At 39.9% G+C, this 22476-nt stretch overlaps 1 protein-coding gene across 1 annotated transcript in view; it reads left to right on the top strand.

The window, feature by feature from the left end:
• The first annotated feature begins 6351 nt into the window (after nucleotides 1-6351).
• LOC131404736 (membrane cofactor protein-like) overlaps nucleotides 6352-22476 on the top strand; it is a 33413-nt gene continuing 17288 nt past the window's right edge. Inside the window, 6 exon segments of the mRNA XM_058539739.1 lie at nucleotides 6352-6493; nucleotides 6496-6537; nucleotides 11855-12043; nucleotides 12376-12478; nucleotides 19617-19702; nucleotides 20874-21071. Of these exon segments, the coding sequence (XP_058395722.1) occupies nucleotides 6418-6493; nucleotides 6496-6537; nucleotides 11855-12043; nucleotides 12376-12478; nucleotides 19617-19702; nucleotides 20874-21071 (694 nt within the window). The 5' untranslated portion in view covers nucleotides 6352-6417.

The following is a 22476-nucleotide window of genomic DNA, read 5'->3' as shown; positions in this document are numbered from 1 at the left end:
TGGAGTAAAATATATTCTATATCAGTTTTCACTTTCTCTAGGAGAAAAGTAATTTCTGTTTATTAAAAAGGCATTAAATGATTACGGAGGAGAGGGGTCAAGAGAAATATCTGGAAAAAAATTAAGCTTTGGATATTTCCTAAGCTCTATTTCAAAAACACTGGTACTATGCTCTGTATAAAAAACATACTAAAATATAAATGAAAGAATAATTTTTATAATAAAGTAACTAGCCTACTTTCCTATGGATTCAGAATACACCAAATTAACTAAGAAAGCATGACTTTTAAGAATTTATAAAATTAATAAAAATATATTGACACTTTCTAAATAAGTGGTCCTGGAGTCTTTAATGGGCCCACATCTTTACAGATTAAAAATTTATTTGGTACATGGGCCGGCCCCGTGGCTTAGCAGTTAAGTGCGCGCGCTCCGCTGCTGGCGGCCCGGGTTCGGATCCCGGGCGCGCACCGACGCACTGCTTCTCTGGCCATGCTGAGGCCGCGTCCCACATACAGCAACTAGAAGGATGTGCAACTGTGACATACAACTATCTACTGGGGCTTTGGGGGAAAAATAAATAAATAAATAAAATTATAAAAAATAATTTTTTGGTACAATATTATGCGCCACACTAATGATCACTAGAAAATATCAGAATTTTTCCAGATATTTAATAGATTTGTACATGACTACTGCTAACTTCTGTGTAATTCTGGGTTTTAATAGCTGCTTTTACAGTGTATTCTGTCATATTTACCTTGATAAATATAGAGTGAGCTGGATATCAACTGGAATTTCAATGAAAAATCACGCAAGATAGAAAAAAAACAGCATAAGCAAAGTCGACTTATTTCCTGGATTTCTGAAGAAGTAACTGTGAAAGGTGCCATGAGGGGAGCCATATTGAAGAAGAGCCAGAGCAGCCATTTCAGATGAGTTGCCTTGTACTTTTTTTATCTTCTAAACTGGACCAGACCACCAACATTCCAAGAAGTCAGTGAGCACAAGAATATCCTGTTCATAAGGACTGATGAAACTGGACTTTGCTGATGACCAAATGGCTAACCAATCAATGAAGTACAGATCTAGCCCTTTGCCTGATGACTGAATCTCAAGCCAATCTATGAAGTACAAACCTGGCCTTATCTCATCCAGGACCAATGAACTCTTCTTTAATACAGCTTACCTCATCTTCCTTTCTTTTTCCCATTAAAACCCTGAGCCCCTCTTCTGTAATCAGGACACTTATTTGGGTTTCTACCTAAATCTGTGCTCTCCAAATTGCAATTCTTTAATCCCAAAAATGCTTGGGAATTGGCCTTTCTTAGAATTAAATTTCTCCATCACAAGAAAAAATCTTGGCTTTTTTTTTCCAGAATTGAGTATGTCACTGATCAATATGATTAACAAATATCTGATGCCTGTGACTTCTTAATTACAAGAAATCCATGAGATTTTTTTTTTTCTATTACTACAATTATCTATGGGAAGTACTGTTTATACTAACTAGATGTAAAATCCTATATTGCCTAACTTAACTTGCATATTTGAGCAATTCTCTTAATTTCTGGCCTTAACATTTTTCATCTGAAAAGCAGGGGCTGGACAAATGGTCTCCAAAACTATTCCTAGTGCTAACATTCTAACTTTGTTTGTTTTGTTTGCCTATTTGTACACTTAAGGGTGAAATGTAAGTTAGTTTAAGTCTATGACATTTAAATGAAACTTGCAGTCTCCACCATGATAAAGAGAAAGAAATAAAAGGTTTTATCTATGCAAATCTACTTCTCGAGTACGGTTTGTAGTCTATTTACTTTTTACTATTTACTTTTTAAAGCCTTCAAGAGCTAAGAGGAAATAAAATGAATATGTATTCCTTCTGAGAAATGCCCTCCTTTCTGTACTTCATTGGTTTCAGAATCCTTGCATAGGGTGTGGCATACCACAGTAATGCACTGACTGGGAACAGCTAAATATGAAGGTCAATTGGCTGTCAGGGGCTTACCAGGTGTAAATAGAGATGGCAGGGCTCCCAGGGCCAACATCAAAAAGTGGCTTAACTATCCTCTGTTTAGCCATTCTCTTTCAGGTTTTCACAAATACCTAATGCGTAATTCACCATGACAGTGGAAAGCCTTTTCTGAGAGCATTCACAGGCCCATTCATTCTGCTACCCCTACCTCTGAAAAGCATAATGTAAATATACTAATTGAGGAGGCAAAGAATCATCTAACATTAGGTTTTATGTGAAAGAAGTTGGCCTCCGTTGAATGACATCCCCACACACCTACCTCACCCTCCTGCCATTCATAAAGCCTAAGGAGATCCACCACACAGCTCAAAACCAGGTCTATAAACATGCGTATTCTCTTCTCTCCTCATTCTCTCTTTGGCAGTTTGACAATATCTTGAGGGGGAGTTGGCTGAACCACTAGTATTTACTCCCCTACTTCACTCAAAGGCTTGACTCTTGAGTTCTACTCATGTCAGGACCTTAGGAAGTTCATGGTGTACACTCTCCCTCTGAACTCAGTCACTAAAATGATCTAAAGTCTAAAGGAGAGACAGTAGCTCCACTTCATAGGTCAGCTTACAATGCCTGGTTTAGGAGAGCTTTCTGTGTAGACAGCTGTAGCTCATTCCTTTCAGAGACAAATCCCACTTTGTTCCTAGTGCCTAAAAGTACTAAAATCAAAATCTCGCAGAACTTTCCCAGCGTTTGGTAAATCTATGCTGGGGTTGAATTGTCAGAGACACGTTAAATGCACTTGACAGCAACATCCATTTATTTCACTCAGGATTTAATACATAGTGTTAAAAAACAAAATTCCACTAAGTAAATGTGAAGATCTAATTGGTTTTATGAAATGATTCATGAATCGAGCAGCATTCCATCCAGAAAGTAGAAGGGTGCTCTGAGGGGTTGTACAAAATGGAAATTTTTTATAGGAAGAAGGGTGGAGCAAAGGAGCTACTGGCAAAAGAAAAGAAAGGACATTTTCTTTTTGGGGGGAAGGGAACTGTCAAGGGTTTTATCATGCAGATTGTCTCTTCTTCCTCTGAGGGGTGGAGAGGGTCTACTTGATGGATTACTTTACTGGTATTTGACCAGAAAATTCCAGACTGGTAGATTCAGATGTCATTTCTGGGAGCAGGTGAAACTGCAGTGAGATCAGTCATTAAATCTACATTTGGTATTGTTACCACACCAAGAGCACGATCTGCTCCCCCCGAGACAAAAGCCAATTGTCAAGAGGCAAGGAGGTAGGAGAAAAAGGACTTTTTTATTATAGCTTGCTAGCAAGAGGGAAGATGGCCAACTCATGTCCAAAAGAACCATCTTAAGGAGGCACAAATTCTTAAAGCAGCTATATAGGCCGGTGGGTTATAGGGGAGGAGGTTAGGAATGTTGACCTTCCGGTGTTACAGACTGGGATTCACCACACCACATCTTTCAGTTTTCATTGATGATGGCCATCAGCATAGACTCTCTGTTCGGGGGTCACCACATTCCTCGGGAACTCAAAAGAACAAAGTTATCATCTTATGGCAGCTGGGAGGTACATGCACAACCAGGGGTCATAAACTACAGGGCAGTTAGATCTCCTGGAGGGTGCATATCCAGCTGGGTTAGTTTGTCAGAGGGCATTCAAAGTTACAATGGGGTTTCTTTTCTACAATATGGCTTCCCTTAGGTCAACCTTGTCTTAAGCCGGTATCAGTATCATGGTCTTTTGGCAAGAGTGACACCATTTTGGGCCTTTGGTTTTCCTTTTAACAATAGGTATTTAATATGAACCTACTACAGGTCTATATCAGTCTCCTCACTGGAGATACAGTAAGAAAACTCTATGTCTGCCTCATGGAGCTTGTCCAGAAAAATAAGGAACAAGGCTCAGAACCTTTCAAATGGAGCCTCAGTTGGGTCAAGTCAAAATCGTTAAAGAAATCAATGCGAAAGTCTTCAATTACATTCAGAATGGCTTGATGAACCAGGTATAAACATTTCCAACTCCAATCCTTGAATCTAATCTAGCACTTGTGACTAGGAAATCAAACACTAGCCATATTTCTCCTCTATTTTGTAAATTTTCTTATAAGAAAAATAAAACTTACTTCAAGTCTAGAAATAGACGAGAAAGGTTTTTTCAGCTTTATTGGGATATAATTGACATATAACATTGTTGATCGTTGGTAGCAGAGAACAATAAATAGATTCTCTGTTTTCACAAATAAGTGCCAACATTGAGCCCCAGAACTTTTCTGTTCTATCACTCTTTTACAACTGTAAGAAGCAACAGAAATAATTCCCCCTCATTGAGTTTCCTATTTGCTGTCTCCTTAATTATACCTCCTTCAATTAAGTGTCATCATGGCGTGTCTGGATTTTATAGTCCAAGATACTAAGGTGTTTATTTTATACATCACATCCACAGTTCGTGTCTATATGCTCTACCAAGAATTCAAACACGGCATTGGTCTGGGAGGAAAGGGAAATTCCATGGTTTTTGTAACCCAGAAAGACTTTAGTACATCACAGATATAGAACTGTTTATATATATATAAAATTTTATAATTACGGAAGACGCATTTGAGGTTTATTAGGCGAGCTTCCATTTCCTCACCATCCTCGCATACCTGAACCCTGTGAAATACAGGCTCTAGCTTCGCCATTCTATGAACAAAATAGCAGTTGATATACAGGATAGATTTAAAAATTTTTTTTCTTTACCTGATCCCAAAGGTAATGTACTGTCACTATAGAAAACTTAAGAGCACAAAGCAAATGAAATACCCATAATCCTATCAACTATTACTTAATTTTGGTATATTTCCATCTGATCTCTTTTTGTGTGTATCAATAAACTACTTTTAATAAAAGGAATGCTAAAAGGCACATTCTGATTTGGAACTGCTTTTCCCACTTACGAATATATCATAGTTTCTCACATTGCTATTTTTTTTTTTTACACCTCTTGCTGCATAGAATTTCATCCCATAAAGCCATCTATCAAAAATTCCTTATATTTTTGCTACACACTGAAGAGTTTATATTTTTTCCTAAATTATACATCTATGCTCACAGCTCTGATGATTTCTTTGGAATAAACTCTAAATGGAACTGGTGATTTAAAAATCATGTCACTTTTAAAACTTTTAATACATGGAAATTATGTTAAAAATCCCAAGTCGGAGGGGGCCTGGCCCCCAATGTGTTTACTCACATTGGCTGACGTTTTTATTCTTTGCCAACTAATAGGAAGAAAACGTCGGCTCCTTTTGTTTGTTCTTTTAATACCAGTCACGTTACCTTTTTTTTTTTTTTCACTTTTGTAGTCATACAGGTTTACTCACAACTCTACAAATAAATCTTGCTCTTTCTTAATTTTCCAGCACTGAGAGACTGTTTCACCACAAAACTTCTCCCTCTTACCAACTCCTACCCAAGCCAACAATAATGGCATTCATTGCTTCCAGAAATTTGGCGCTTAATACACCCTCGTCCTTACCTTTTTCATACATGTATATTTCTTCTTCATAAACATTTAGTTGCTGAAGGGCAAGGGCCCATCCCATTGAGTTGAGGGGCAGTACCTAAGGGCCCAGTGTTCTTTAATAATTTACCTTCCCGGGCATCCCTTCAAGCGAGCAGGGGGAGAGTAATTTGCATTAGGGGCTGTGAGTGCAGAGGCCAAGTCTTTGTGGATTTGAAGTCTAGCAGGCCTTGATGGGATTCAGGAGCAGAGGCTCAACCACGGTTCTCAAGTGTTGTCCCCAATTATGCCTGATTAACGCCGAATAGTGACCAAGGGCCCAGGCAGTCCTGACACATGGAGCGCCCTGGACAAAACTGAAGCCCTGAGGGGTGTTGGCCCGACGGTGACCCGCTCCTGGGCGCCGGGTTTCTATTTTCAGGTCGATGCGCTTTATTCTTCCATCCAGCGTTGCGGAAAAGGGACAATGATGACCCCGCCGCTCTTGTTTCCTTTCCACCCTTCCTGAGTGGGGTGTTAACCGTTCTTGAACGCGGCGGTGACCCAGCGTTTCCCGCAAGCCTCCTCGGGCTTCCGGGCAGGTCTGCGGAGGGTACGCCCAGAGAAGAGTCCGGCTCACGCGGGAGGGGCCGCCCGCCAACGCCAGTCCGTCAGATGCCAGTCAGGGTTACGCCGCGTCCCCTCCGGGCCTGACGCCCCGTCCCCGCGCCGACGCCCCGCCTCGCAGCCGCCAGATCGGCCCCGCCCGCGCACACCCCCGGCCCCGGTAGGTCGAGGCACTTCCGGGCGCGGTAGAGGCCACGCCCACCTGCCGTTCCGCGCTGGACTCTGTGCGAGTGTGGGAATTGTTGCGTCCGGTGACCAGACTCCAGAAGGTCAGCTCCGCCGGCTCTCAGGACTTCCGCGGATCTCCCCGAAAATGACGGCGTCTTGCGCGCCGCGCACGGCACCTCCCTGCCGCCCCGAGAGCCACTTCTCTTCTCGGGGCCTCGTTGGGTCCTTTTGGGGGCCCTAGTGCTCCTGCTGCCCGTGTTCTCCGGTAGGAGCCTGGAGAGGGTGTGCGCTCCGGCGGCGAACGGAGCGGGTCGGGGAGCGGGCGGACCGGAGCCGAGGGCGGGGGAGCCTCGCTCGGTGGGTCGGGTGGGAGGCGCGGGGCTGGGTCGAGCCGGGCCGTGCGGAGTTGGCGCTCCGTGGCCAGGCTTCCCCCCGGGTGGTGCTGTGCGGGGCTCCGGGGGGGTGAGGACCGCGTAGTGCGGGGGGCGGAGGCGTGCTTGGTGGTCGGCACTGAGCGGGGCGGGGTGGTGGGTGCTGCCGGCGTTTACCGGGGCCAAGCCGCGTCCCTGGCCAAAGCTTGCAGGGCGGTGCCCGCGCTGAGCCAAGTCGGGATGGGCGCGCGGACCGCTGCTTGCGGCGAGGGCTTGCTCTTAAGTGCCCGGGTGCGCGGGGGTGTTGCTAGGACTCGGGCTGTGCCCGTGGGCAGGGTTTGTCCTTGTTCCCTGGGCAGGGTGGTGCCTTGTTGAGAAGGGTGTTTGTGCCCCGCTGGGCTGGGCTGGGCTGCGGAAGCCCCGGCGCGTGTTATCGGGTGTGTGCTTTATGGAAGTGGCCAGCCCCGCGGTGCCGAGTGTGGGGCAAGGAGGCTCACTGCTCGCTGTGTAAGGGGGCTGGGAAGTGCATGGTGTGCCTGTAGCGCTGGGGTGAGAGCAGGCTCTGGGGGCCTGGGGTTTAGAGGGTTTGGAAAGGGCGCTGTGCTTTTGTTCCTGACGTTCACAGGCTCCTTGTTGCCCATGATCTTATTGGTATCCATTTGCAGGCTGTTGCTTTTTTTGCCATGTAGTTATCTTCCTGTTCCCATCCAGTACAGACAGTATCCAGTTCTATTACCAAATGGCTTTTTGACATTGTTCCGTTCTTTTCATTAGGTTGGATCATATTTAAGGGGAATTGGAACTAACCTCAAAAACATTGGTAGCCAAACCTAGTAAGAAATAATTATCCTAAGAGATGAACGATATATAGTATTAATCTGGTTTTCCCCTTCAGCTCAAAAACTATAGCTGAAAGCCCATCTACTAAGTTTGTTTCGTGTTTCATTGAATGGAAATAAGTACTTTAAAAATATGTATGGTAAAAAAGACATGTTATTGTATAAAACTTACACAATTAAAGGACAGCCATTTTTAATACTGTGGTATATTTCCTGTGTCTTTGTATGCAGGTGTGTTGCTATGCCCAAGTTATTTTCAGCGTCCTCTGACATATACTGTTTGTATGCTTCATTCTTTATTTGTCTGTTTGCACACACACACAAACACACACACACACACACACGAATATAAGCAGGGACTGTGTTTTGCTCATTGTTAGATCCCCAGTAGGTAATCAAGAAATAGTTGCTAAAATTTATTGTGAGTGGCAGACAATTACCAAAACATAATACTAATGAATATGTTATAACCCAAGAGAGGTGCTCTGGAGGAAAGGAGCATGAGTCTCTGAGAGTAGTTAACAAGTGACTGGAGGCAGGGAAGACTTTTCTGCTCTTTACACAGGCCGACTCTGCCACTTTGGGGCTTCTGCACTTGTATTCCCTCAGCCTTGGAACACTCTCCTCCTGCCTCTTGCATAAGTGGCTCCTTGTTATTCTTCAAATTCATTTGAGATGCTACCCCCTCAGAGGGACCTTCTCTGACCACCCTGTCTCCGGTAGACACCCACACACACTCCAGCTTAAACTCCTCCTAACTTGTAGTCACCCTTCCAAAACTATCTTTTCTGTTTTTTCCACACTAGAATGCAGAGATCTTGTCTGTCACACTTGTGGTTCCAAATGCCCACTGTTTTTGCCTCCATATCAACACTCTTTTATTACTATTAAATACCAGAAAAGTGAATATGCTGTTCAGTGGGGGCTTAGAGCTCAGGCTGATATTCCTCCGGGAGGAAGGTTCTTTAAAGTGCCATGCTTAGGATGGCCTTTCAGTAGTGCCTAAAAAGCTGAGGCTGGGACAGCCAAGGGTCAGAGAAGTTCTGTCTTCCCTGTTAGTAGACTCACCAGGGCTCACAATATCCCAGTCTTGCTTGTTACAGATCATTAAAAACCTTATTTCTATGTAGGAGGGGGTGGATGGTGGAACAGTGGTGGTAAAAAGAAAACAAAAGGAATTTTTAAAGAAGAATAATTTTTAGAATAGGCTTAAAGCTAAGAGTTTAAGGAGACTCTGAAAGCTAATTAAAATAGAGGAAAATAGATAAATGAAATGAATAGGACGCATCATGGACGCATCATGGAAGGTAACAAAACTAGAAATGAAGAGGAGGAAAAACAGGGTTAAGGTTAAGGTTGAAAGGTAAAATCAGGAGATGTATGAGAATTGGAGGAGTAAAATGAGAATTCACTATGCTGGGCAGGGAAGAATGCGGATAAAATAAACATTTCACTTTAAAAGCTGCTTATGAGGAGAAGGTTTTGTAAGCAGACACTGTCGTGCCTGGGAGGCTTGTCATCTCAGAGGTAGTTGCCAAATGTTACGAGGTCACAGAAGGGAACATTTGTCGACTTCTGGGAGCAGTCTCACTCCTGCAGAAGGACAAAAGCCACAATTTCCTATAATGGATGGTTTTTCCTGTCTACTTTAGGTCTTTTTTTCTTGCCAATGAAGAAGCCAAGATCAATAAGTGCTTACACAGTAGTTACCTAGTTTCCTTCCTCTGCATATTACAGTGCAGAGAGCAGTCCTTATCTGGTCAATTGCTAAGTTACCAGAATCCTGGGAGATGGGCAACAAAAGAAATTATGTAGTCAAATCTCTCTCCAGTGCATAAAGCTTTAAGATGATTATCTTCGCCTCCAGAAGATGACAGTTGAGCAGGAGTTGCTGCTGAGCAGGGAGGAAGGGTGTTCCAAGCAGAGGGAGCAGTGTGAGCAAAGACTTAGAGATGTGACAAGGTTCAGGGATTCATGGACTGCCAGGCTACCCAGAGAGGCAGCAGTAGGGCCAAGGAGGCGAGAGAAAGGAGAGGACTAGATCACAGAGTGAATAATTGTGAAAAGCAGCAGGATAGTCAGGAATGAACAATCACCATCATAAAATTCAGACACGATGTTACTACCTGTCCTTTTAGGGCTCCTGGAGCCCTTCTGTTTGACTTAGCACAACGCAGATCTAGACTAGGGTTGCTTTAATTTCCCAGGCTCAGTAGAAGACCGTTTCTTGAGGACTAACTTGCAGACAGAGTGTGTTGGTGTAAGCACGCGAGGGTCCAGATGGGAGGCCGGGCCGGGAAGCAGTGTTGGTAGGAACCAGGCTGCCTGGCTTGGCTCCTGGGTCTGCTCCTACGGGAATGTTTCTTGCGCAAGTTACTTCACCTTACTGTGCCTCAGTTTGCGCATCTTAAGGAGGGGGAAATAGGACCTGTGGAACTATTATGGAAGAGTAATCTCAACTCATAGGATGATTATGAAGATTAAGTTAGTTTAAAAGCATTTAATGGTTGGCACAAGTAGTGCTTAAATTTGCTATTTCTAAAATTATTACTGTCATCACTATTGTTGTAAGAACCAACTACTGGAATCTTGCATTACCATACTTTAGGCAAAAATATAACCCACAATATTTGGAGTTTACCTTTGATAATGTTAAAATACCATTTCATATAATAGCAGTAATGAAGAATGGGTTCATGATAAAATAATACAGTATAAATATTTTGACATGTAAGAAATATAAAACTCAGATAGAGGGATTTTGCTGTAACTAAACCAATGAAATAAAATTTAAGACAGGCATAGAAACAGCAAAGAAAAAAGTCATGGTTTGCAGATTCATCTGGATCAGGTTGGCTGACCAGTAAAGAATTTGAATTTGGCCATTAGAGTGTATAGAACTGAGACCCGTGCTCAGTCAGCTCTCACCCGACGTCCTAGAAATGGCAGTGATGAGTGAGACATGGTCCTCAAGAAGGTGACAGTCTCGCAAGGAGTGTCAACAGTAAAGAATTACAATATGAAAAGTGCTATGAAAGAAGTAAGTTAGGGCAGCATGAGGACACTTAGCCCAGTTTTTTGATTGAGAGTCGTCAGGAGGTTCAAGGAAGAAGTGGCGTCTAGGATGAAACTGATGGCTGAGTGGGGTGGGAGGAATGGCAGGGTCTCTGGCCAAAGCTGGAGTAAAATGGTACATGGAGGCCAAGAGTGCTAATGTCCTTCAAGTAACTTGACGGGCACTACGTGGAATGGAATATGGCTTGAGAATAGTGTGCAAGAGTGAGCAGCGTCCTGAAAGTGACAGGTTTTAAAAGTCTGTTAGCCGTGTTAGGGAGGCTTAGACATTATCTTGAGGGCAATGGGGGGCCATTGACAAGCATCTGACTTGGAAGAGTGTTGGTCACTGTATCATATCAATATTATTCTAGTTGCAGTGTGAGGAATTGATGAAGTAGAAATGTCATTATTCTAAGGAGAAAAAATCCCACTGCCCCCGGAAAAAAATCAAGAAGTAAAAAATTCATCTAAAAGCATAGCAATATAGTAGCTTTACTGTAGGGATATATTGGATAAACAGCTCAAACAGGCACCTCAAGGAGATTCTGAGGGAATGCATGATCCATAGATCAGTAAAGGAAGTTTAAATTATATAAAATAATGTCCAAGAAAACAAAATTTTTTACATGTAAGGCTATCAAAGTAGTACATTTTGATATTTACATGGCATCTGTTCACTTAAAAAATATTCAATTCACTAACATGAAATGAGTTCTTATATTTTGAAATACTTCAGTCCATATTCATTTTGATCCATGAAATCCACGATGCTCATTTCATCATCGCCTCTTACCGTAGCATTTCGTGAGCACCCGCTGGGTACAGGGTGTAGTAGAAAAAGAAGGCGTGTGGTCCCTGACCTCTAGGAACTTGCCTTCTGAGAGGAGACTGAGCCCAAAGTGACAAGTGATCATGAGTTTGTGTTTCCATCTATGGAAGAGTAATCTCAGCAGAGTGTTACATGCTATAGAAGACTTCTTAGAGGAGCGGTGAGTTTTAGAATGAATTTAGGAAAAGTGGAGAAGGATGCGTACCTATAAATATATTTTAAAACCAAAACCATTGATATTGTCTCTTCAATTTACTGTTGAATGGAAATTCACCTTATTCCCCAACAAACCAAAAGCTAATGGGATGTTATTTAAAATGAGCAAGAGACATCCTCCACAATTATCACCAGTTGGGTAAAAGCCTGGGACAATCATTTAATGTCTTGCCAAGAACCTTTCCATTTATTCTGTACTACCTACCTGCTGCCAGTCTCGTGAAAGAGATAAAGTACTTTATTTTCATGTTCTTATTCTCTTCTTCCTAGATGCCTGTGATGATCCACCAAGATTCAATTCTATGAAGCTGAGGGGTGTCGCTCAAGCCACTTATAATCCTGGGGACACAATAGAATATGAGTGTCGTCTAGGATACAAGCTCAAGAGACCTCCTCTTGCCACCTCTGCTGTCTGTCAGTCTGATAGCACATGGACGCCTCTCCAGGAGGCTTGTACAAGTAAGCAAACAAAACTTTTTTTGTTATTTTTTGTTGCACTACAGATATTCACACATTTTATGGTGCATATTCCACTGCTACACTCATGGTTTTCTTATGTGAATGTAGTTTTTAGAGAGCAATGTATTTTTTCAGGCTTTAAAAATCTCCAGGGAATCATTTTCTGGGTAGTTGGTTGCCTAGGGACATGTGAATCTTAAGTCTGGCCTTATATAGTTAAAGAAAATAAATAATAGTCCCATGAATTCAAAAGAACAATGTAGAATTTTGATTTTGATTCAAATCTGTCTTGAAATTCGTATAAAACAATGAACTTGAAAATTATCTTTTAGGAAAATTATGTCGACATCCAGGAGAACCCACAAATGGCCAAGTCAAATATGTAAATGGAACTTTAGAGTTTGGTTCACAGATTCACTATGCTTGTAATGAGGGGTAAGTAAGTTGCTCCTTAGAGGAAATTAGGTACATGTTATGAATTCCATTTTTGTTTTGCTTCTCTTCCTAAGCATTCCCATGAAGTTGATTCCATTTTGCTTTCTATGTGACAAGTTGTACCTGAAACCAAAGAACTCTTGGTTTTTTTATGGAGACTGAAAAGATGTATAATTAACAGAAAGAAATTTAAATTGAAGGAAAGTAATATTATATAATACTATATGTAATAATAAGCCTATCACAAGCATTAAAATGTAGTAACCATGGTTATTTTATCCTTTGTATCAAAGTGCACCGTATTTAAGATGGCCAACTCCCAGAGTTGAAGTAGGGCTTATGGAAATGGGAGGTAGAAATGCCATCCAAAGATATTCTTATATCAAGATAACTGTAAGGTGTTAGCAGACCAAAATTGCCCTGCTTAGCCTGGACCATAACATTGATCAAGATCTCTTAGTTGGAAAACCTTATCTTTGAGACTGTTGCAAAGGAATGAAGCATCTCAAAATGAGTTACTGAGCACTTAATTATAACCTTTGTTCTATGGGGCTCTTTTAATAATATGTATTGGGAATACTGGGCATTTGTGAAAACTGTCCATTTAGAGGGTAAATGTAATACACCATAGAAATGCAACTGATTTTTTGTATCAACTTTGTATCCTCCTACTTTGCTGAACTGATTTATTAGTTCTAATTTTTTTGTGTTTGTCTGTACATGTAATGTTTAGAGTTTTCTACATATGAGAACACATCATCTGCAAACAATGGTAATTTTACTGCTTCCTTTCCAATTCCGTTGCCTTTTGTTTTTCTTTCCAAATTGCTCTTAGAACTTCCAGTACTATAGAAAAAAATAGACATCCTTGCCTTGTTCCTGATCTTAGTGGAAAAGCTTTCAGCTTTTCACCATTGAATATGATGTTTGCTGTGCGTTTTCCATGTATGGTGTTTATTATCTTGAGGTAGTTTCCTTCTGTTCCTCATTTGTTGAGTGTTTTTATCATGAAAACATACTGAATTTTGTCACATGCTTATTTTGCAGGAATTGAGATGATCATATGTTTTTTTCCCTCTATTCTGTTGATGTGCCATATTACATTGTTCGATTTTCATATGTTGAGCCATCTTTCCATTCAAGGAATAACTCCCATTTCGTCATGGTGTAAAATCCTTTGAATATGCTGCAAAATTTTTTGCCAGTATTTTTTTGAGGATTTTTATGTTAGTGTTCATTAGGGATCTTGGTCTGTAGCTTTCTTTTCTTGTAGTGTCTTTGTCTAGCTTTGGTATCTTGGTAATGCTAGTCTCATAGACTGAGTTTGGAAGAATTTCCTCCTCTTCAAATTTTTGGAAAAATTAGATAAAGAGTGGTATTAGTTTTTCTTGAAATGTTGGTAGAATTCTCCAGTGTAGCCATGAGGTCCAGGGCTTTTCTTTACTGGGAGATTTTTGATTACTGATGCACTCTCCTTACTAGTTATAGGTCTATTCAGATTATCTATTTCTTCATGATTTAGTCTTGGTAGATTTTGCGTTTCTAGAATTTGTCCATTTTTTCTAGGTTATTCAATTTGTTGGCATAAATTTTTTCAAAGTACTTTCATGATGTTTTTTATTTCTGTAGGATCAGTAGAAATGTCCCCACTTACATTTCTGATTTCAGTAATTTGAGTCTTTCCTTTTTTCTTAGTCCATCTGGCTACAAGCTTGTCAATTTTGTTGATCTTTTCGAAGAACCAGCTTTTGGTTTCATTGATTTTTCTCTAGTTTTTTTCTTCTCTGTTTTGTTTATTCCTGCTCTAATCATAATTGTATACTTCCTTCTGCTACCTTTGGGTTTAGTTCTTCTTTTTCTAGATTCTTAAGTTGTAAAGTTAGGTGGTTGATTTTAGATCTCTCAATTTTTTTTGTTTTTTTGAGGAAGATCACCCCTGAGGTAACATGTGATGCAAATCCTCCTCTTTTTGCCAAGGAAGATTGGCCCTGCGCTGACACCTGTGCCCATCTTCCTCCACTTTATATGGGATACCACCACAGCATGGCTTGCCAAGGGGTGTGTCAGTGCTCACCTGGGATCCAAACCTGCGAACCCTCGGGCCCCCACAGTGGAGCGTGCGCAGCTAACTGCTATGACACCATTAACTGCTATGACACCAGGCTGGCCCCCAAGATCTCTCCATTTTTTAATGGAAGAATTTATAGCTATACATTTCCCACTTAGGACTGCTTTTGCTGCATCCCATAAGTTTTGGTATGTTATGTTTTCATTTTCATTTATCTCAAAGTATTTTCTAATTTTCCTTGTGATTTGTTCTTTGAGCCAGGGGTTGTTTAAATGTGTGTTGTTTAATTTTCAGACTTTTGTGAATTTTCCAGTTTTCTTTTTTTTTTTTGTGAGGAAGATTTGCCCTGAGCTAACATCTGCTGCCAATCCTTCTCTTTTTGCTGAGGAAGATTGGCCCTGGGCTAACATCCATGCCCATCCTCCTCTTCTTTATATTGAACGCCGTCACAGCATGGCATTATAATTGGTGCGTATTTCCGCATCTGGGATCTGAACCTGCAAACCCCGGGCCGCCGAAGCGGAGTGTGCGAACTTAACCACTACACCATCGGGCTGGTCCCTCCAGTTTTCTTTTTGATATTAATTTCTAATTTCATCCCATTGTGGTTAGAAAAAATACTTTCTACAACATCTATATTTTTAAGTCTATTGATTAATTAATATTGGTAGTGTACATAATTATGTTGTTATTTATGTATTAGGTTATATATTATATAATTAATTGTATTATTAATAACATTAATTTGTGGCCTAACATATTGTCTATCTTAGAAAATGTCCCATGTGCACTTGAGAAGCTTATATATTCTGTTGTTGGATAGACAACTCTATATGTGACTGTGAGTCTAGTTTGTTTATTGTGTTGTTCACGTCCTCTGTTTCCTTACTTATGTTCTGTCTAGTTGTTCTATTCATTACTGTGAATGGGGTATTGAAGTCTCTAATTACTATTGTAGAAGTACCGATTACATAGAAATGTGTATTTATCCCTTCAATTCTGTCAGTTTTTGCTTCATATATTTTGATAGCCTGTCATTGGGTGCATAAATGTTTATAATTGTTATATCTTCTTGCAGTACTGAACCTTTATTAATATATAATGTTCCTGTCTCTTGTAAATTTTTGGATTTAAAGTCTATTTTTTCTGATATTAGTATAGCCACCTCTGCTTTCTCTTGGTTACTATTTTTGTGGAATACCTATTTCCATCCTTTCACTTACAACTTGTTTTTGTCTTGGGATCTCAGGTGGGTCTCTTGTAGACTGCATATAGTTAAATCATGTATTTTTATCCATTCTGCCAAGCTCTGTCTTTGATTAGAGAGTTTAATCCATTAATATTTAATGTAATTACTGAGAAGGAGGGACTTACTTCTGTCATTGTGCTATTTCTTTTCTGTATGCTGTGTAGCCGTTTTTGTCCCTCATTTCCTGTAATACTGTTTTCTTTTGTGTTTAGCTGATTTTTGTACTGAAATGTTTAAATTTTTTTCTGACCTTCTTTGGTGTATATTCTGTGTCTGTTTTCTTTGTGGTTACCATGAGGATTATCCTGTAGTTATACCACTCCAATTTGAATTTATACCGACTTGATTTCAATAAGTTATACAAATTGCTCCCCTACAAATCCATCCCACCCCTTTTAGATTTTCATGTCATACTAGCTTCTACATTTTATAACTGTAATACTAGATTCTACACTAATAGTTTATTTAAAAAGATTAGACTCAAATCATATAGCAAACAAAAATTGCATTTAAGGACCATTGTCACAATAATACTGGCTTTCATAATTGCCCATATATTTACCATTAGTGAGATCTTTATTTATCCAAAAGGCTTTGAGTTACTGTCAAGTACTTTCATTTCACCTTGCAGGACTCCCTTGAACATTTCTTGCAGGGGAGGTCTAGTGGTAGCGAACTCAGTCAGCTCTTGTTTATCTGAGAATGCCTGAGTTTCTCCTTCACTTTTGAAGGACAGTTTTGCTGGACAGAGAATTTTTGCATGACACTTTCTTTCTTTTAGCACTTTTAGTATATTGGCCAACTGTTGATGGCTTCCAAGTTTCTGATGAGCAATCTTCTGATGATCTTATTTAAAATCCTTTGGATGTGATGATTCACTTTTCTCCTGTAGCTTTCATTATTCTCTCTTTGTCTCTGGCTTCTGCAAGTTTGGTTATTATGTGTCTAAGTTTGGGTCTCTTTGAGTTCATCTTATTTGGAGTTTTTTGAGCTTTTTGGATATTTATATTCATGTGTGTCATCAAATTTGGGAAGTTTTCAGCCATTATTTCCTCAGCTATTCTCTCTGCCCCTTTCTTTCTATTTTCTCCTCCTGAGAGTCCTACAGTGTTTATGTTGATCTGCTTCTTGGTATCCTGCACAGACCTTAGGCTCTGTTCACTTTTGTTTAATCCTCTCTGTTCCTCAGACTCAATAATTTCTGTTCTCCTATCTTCAAGTTCAGTGATTCTTTCTTCTGCTTGCTCAAATCTGCCTTTAATTCCTGTAGTGAATTTGTCATTGCAGTTACGATACTTTTCAACTCCATTATTTAATTTTGGTTTCTTTTAGGTTTTCCGTCTCCTAATTGATATTTTCATTGTGTTGACTCATTGTTTTCTTGGCTTTCTACAGTTCTTCTGATATTTATTTGAGCATCTTTAAGACAGTTTTTTCTTTTCTCTTTCAAATTTTATTGAGGCCCCAGGGCCTTGGGGCTCGGTCAGGAGGCCACCCTTCAGGCAAAAGAGGAGCCTACAGTGTAGAGGCATTATTTGACCTCCTTTGGGGGCACAGGTTGTTGATGTGGCCACACGTGTTACAGTAGTTGACTGCACATGGGTATAGGTGAGTATAATACTTGCAGATCATCCTGTAGCAGCAGTGTTTTGGGTGAGCTGGCAGAGGAAAGGCTTCATGATGCCGCCCCACAGGTGAAGCACCAAGTACACGGTGGTTTCTTTCTGGATATTGTAGTGTGTGAGACTGCAACTATCCTCCAGCTGTTTGCCTGTAAAAATCAGACACTGTTGCTCAGGTAGGATGCCATTCTTATTTTGGATTTTGGTTTTGACATTCTCAATGGTGTCACTGGGCTCAACCTCAAGAGAGATGGTCTTGCCCATCAGGGTCTTCATAAAGATCTGCATCTCTATTTCTGCCGCTCATCCCCTCAATGAGGAAAAAGAGGGTGACAGTAGTGGAAACCTCCGTTTTGCCACCAAGACCACCTGCCAAAGACAGTTATTTTAAAGTCTTTGTTTAGTAAATCTACCATGAGGTCTTTTCAGGTATGATTTCTATTGATTTAATTTTTCTTTGAATGGGGCATGCTTCCTGTTCCTTTGTATACCATGTGATTTTTTTATTGAACTGGACCTTTGAATCTAATAATGTGGTAACTCTGGAGAGATTATCCCCCTTTCCTAAGGCTTGATGTTTTATTGGTTTTTTTGTTTGTGTTTTTGTTTGCTGTTGTAGGGTGCCTCTGTGCTGAGGATCAGCCTGACATGAAACTGAAGGACTTCTCAGGTTTTTTCTGAGCCTTTTCCTGGGTGTGCATAGTCACTTTCTAATTTTCCCTGTGTATGCAGTTGTTTCTGAATGTCCTAGTTTTTAATGTCCGGTCCCTGGAAGGGGAAAAATTGCAAAATGCAGGAGCGGCAAATGGCGCTGAATCTGTAAATCCCTTGAAAGTCACTTCAGCTGGCGCGGAAGGGACTTGCAAGAGTAGGGGTAAGTGTGACAGCTGGCTGCCAACCCCTTTGTCAGTTTACCTGTGATCAGAAGCAGTAATCAGTGATAAGAGCACGGATCCCCGATAATTGGAGGACAGAGTCCTTTTTGCCCAACCAGGCTCCTACAGGCTGCTTCTAAGCTGCTCCAGGGACACATGCACAGTTGCCTGTTGAGGGTGGGGGATGGGTAGCTGCCACTGTGCTAGGAGCTGAAATTGACTGAAATTAAGACAGATTACCTGTCTGATCTTTCCCTGGAAACTGCAAGCTGTGAACAGACTCCAAAGTTCCAAAATACCTACATCAGGCAGTGCAGTTGTTTTCTAGGTGAGAAACAGATTCCTGGTGCTTCCTACAATGCCATCATCCCAGAATCCCCTCCTAATATATGCGAATACGGAATCAATGAGTGAGACTTGGTGGAAAAGTCGGCTGGAAGTGTGTACAGGCAGTCTCACTTATTTTTTAACTTGACCAAGTAAAAATATTGGAACTTCCACTTAATGGTTTTAGAGAGAGAGCCTGCTAGGTGCTTTGGAGGATACCACAAGTTTAAGATAAGAGACTCTTCTCAAAGAAGTTGTAGCCTTCTTGAGAAACACAGTAAATCTGGAGAGGTTTCAAAGCAAAATAGTAAATGAGTTAAGTACCAACTACATAGAATTATTCATGATCATTACAGTACCAGTCCAGAAGGAGGAGAGAGTACTGTGAATTTAAATCATCAGAGAAGATTTCATCCAATATTATTCTTGAGCTACTCCTAGAAAGATATTCTCATCTAAAGAATATTAATAAGAGCTAAAACTTACCTGGCACTCACTGTGTGCCAGATGCTAACTCATCTAATCCCCAGAACAACCCCCTGAGGTATGTACTATATCCCCTCTTCATAGATGAGGAACCTGAGCAAGAGAAACATTAAGGGACTTGCCCAAGCTCAAATAACAAGTCAGTCATGGAGCTGGGACTTGAATCCAGGCGGGCAGGCTCTAGGGCCTGTTCTCTCTACTCACTCGTTGTCCTTACTGAGCAGATGGCGTGAGCAAGGGCATAGAAATGAATGTGTAATGTGATTACCAGAGATAGGAAAGAGTCCATACCAACAGGTATAACAGATTCATTTAGATCTATTTCCTCTTGGCCAATGTGTGTTCAAATGCAGAAACTCTTTAGTTAAGTTACATATTTTATTAGCAGTTTCATTATTTTAGAAACTTCTCAAACTACTGTCGTGCAGGAAAACAACCATATAAAAATTTTCTTCATTATTATTTGCATCTTTTTAACTCTAAAGAACACAATTTTTCTTTTTTCTTTTAGTTTTAACTTAATTGGACAAAACATTCTATATTGTGAACTTGTTGGAGAAAATGTGGATTGGAGTGACAGTCCCCCATTATGTCAAGGTAAGTGTATTCTCTCTTTAGAATTTAGAGCAGCAGTTCTCACACTGTTTGGCCTCAGAACCCCTTTCCCCTATTAAATTGACAAAGACCCTGACGAGCTTTTGTTTATGTGGGTTCTATCTTGGTATTCATTATATTGGAATTAGAACTGAGGTGTTTTTGGAGCCCACCCCATAGCTTAGCAGTTAAGTGTGCGCACTCTGCTACTGGTGGCCCAGGTTCAGATCCCAGGCATGCACCGACGCACCACTTGTCCGGCTATGCTGAGGCAGCGTCCCACATACAGCAACTAGAAGGATGTGCAACTATGACATACAACTATCTACTGGGGCCTTGGGGAGAAAAAGGGAAAAAAAGGAGGAGGATTGGCAATAGATGTTAGCTTAGGGCTGGTCTTCCTCAGCAAAAACGGGATTGGCATGGATGTTAGCTCAGGGCTGATCTTCCTCAAAACAAAAGAAAACGAAACAAAACTGAGGTGTTTTAAATAATTATTTGTTAATTCATTTTTAAGAACAGTAAGCTCAATACATGGTAACATGCAACATATTTTTGTGAAACATCAGTTTTCCAAAACAAATAGAATAGGGGCATTGTTTTAAATTATCACAAATCTCCTCAATATCTTTCTTAAAGGGTGACATCTGGATTCAGTCTGTTGCATTATCACATAATTTGTAGCCTCTGGAAAATTTCACCATACACTCATAAGGATGAAAGTGAAAAAAGACAATAATATCTTGGTATTGTGAACTACTGATGTACCAAATGGATATATTTATAAATTACAAAGCATTTCTCAAGTAGCACTGTGTTTTATTTTTAATTACAAGCATATTTTATCCTTATATTATCAGCATCTCTTACGATGAGAAGAAAACGTAGCATGGCCTTGTAGATAAATGTAGATATTTCATATAGATATTTTGTATACATATTTAAGAAAATAGGTTTTATTTTGAAAGTTCATTTCCATGTTAATGGTTTAAATTGGGGATAATACAGTTTCTCAAAGAATCCTTCTTCTAATTGGATATTGGATTCACGACTAGATTGTACAAATCATGTGTTATATGAATCTATTGAAGGAGTTCATAGGACTTGACTAACGCTGTCTTAATCTTTTACCTTTCCTTTTGCCTTTCATGTCCCCTTTTTTTCTCTTTTTAAGTGATGTCTTGTAGTCCACCTCCAAAAATACAAAATGGAAAATACACCAGAAGGGACCAGGAGGAATTTACATACAATGATGAAGTAACTTATAGTTGTGATCCTTCAAATGGACCAGATGAATATTCACTTATCGGAGAGAGCAGGCTTGTTTGTTCTGGGAATGACAAATGGAGTAGTGACCCTCCTGAGTGTAAAGGTAAAACTATTTCCATTATTTCCTTCTTCATTTGTAAATACTGTAGAAATACTTTAAAAATCGTTTTACCTACAGGTAAACAAAACAGTCTCGTGTGTGTTCTCCTCCTGTTAAATTGACAACTAATTTAATTTAATACAGGTCAAATTGAGTCAAAAACAGTTTTAGTTACAGAGTTTCCCACCCCTCACCTCACATGTTCTTGGCATCACAGTTTTACATTGTGAACTACTGTGTGTATGCCTGAGTTAGGATTTTTTTGCTTGAAAGCATCAAAAAACAACACACACTGGCTTAAAAATGAGAACGTTTTAGCTTGCATTACAAGAAGTCTGAGAGCTGTGGCTATAGGAAATGGTAAACTGTAAAATACTAGCTCTCTTACTGATAAGATTGTTAAATATGACAGAACATATTTAAAAAGGAATATTTCAGGCACTTGAGAGTGACCAAAAGCAGGGAGACATTCGAGGGGATTTGACTCTTGAAAGAAAGGAACAACTGAATCACAACGAAATATTTACTTTCTGCAAGTGCACTTGAAACGTTTTATAATATCATATTCTAGGCAATAAGATAATTTTTTTAACAAATTTCAAAAAGTTGACATCATTCACAGTACATTATCTGATCACAATGGGATGAATGTAGAAATCCAATAAAGATACCATAAATTCCCCAAATATGTGAAAATTATGCAAGACACTACTGCCTAACAATTGAGTCAAACAGGAAGTCACAAGGAATATTAGAAAGTGTTTTGAACTGAATAAAAATGAAAACACAACATATCAAAATTTGTGGAATATAGGAAAAGCATTGCATAGAGGATATTTATATCATGAAATACTTAGATTTGAAAAAGGTAAAAGTCTCAAAAGATTAAACTTCTACCATGAGAAAATAAAGAGAAGAGCAAATTAAACGTAAAAGAAGGAAACAGAAGGAAATAGCATAGAAATCAGTGGTACTGAAAAGAGAAGAAAATAGAGAATCAATGAAACTAACACCTTTTTCTTGGAGATCAGTAAAATGAATAGACCTATAGACACGAAAAAAAGAAAACATAAATCACCAGTATCAAGCATGAAAAAGAGCATATCACTAAATATTCTGCAGACATTGAAATAAGGGAATAAAACAAACAACTTTATGCCTATAAATTTGAAAACTTAAACTTCTCACAAAGAGAACTACAGGCCCCATGTGCTCACTGGGTAATTCTACCAAATGTTAACGGAAAAAGAATAGCAGCTCTACAGAAATTCTTCAAGAAAATAGAAGAGGAGGGAATACTTCTTAAATTATATCACGGGAAGGGCATTGCTGTAATACCAAAACCAGACAAAACCATCACAAGAAAATAACAAACAACATCTGTAATGAATATAGAACTAACTTTCTT

The sequence above is a fragment of the Diceros bicornis genome, chromosome 4, assembly GCF_020826845.1.
Source record: "Diceros bicornis minor isolate mBicDic1 chromosome 4, mDicBic1.mat.cur, whole genome shotgun sequence".
Taxonomy (NCBI): domain Eukaryota; kingdom Metazoa; phylum Chordata; class Mammalia; order Perissodactyla; family Rhinocerotidae; genus Diceros; species Diceros bicornis.
The sequence above is the reverse complement of the archived record's forward strand: the minus strand, read 5'-3'. Positions and strand labels throughout refer to the sequence as shown.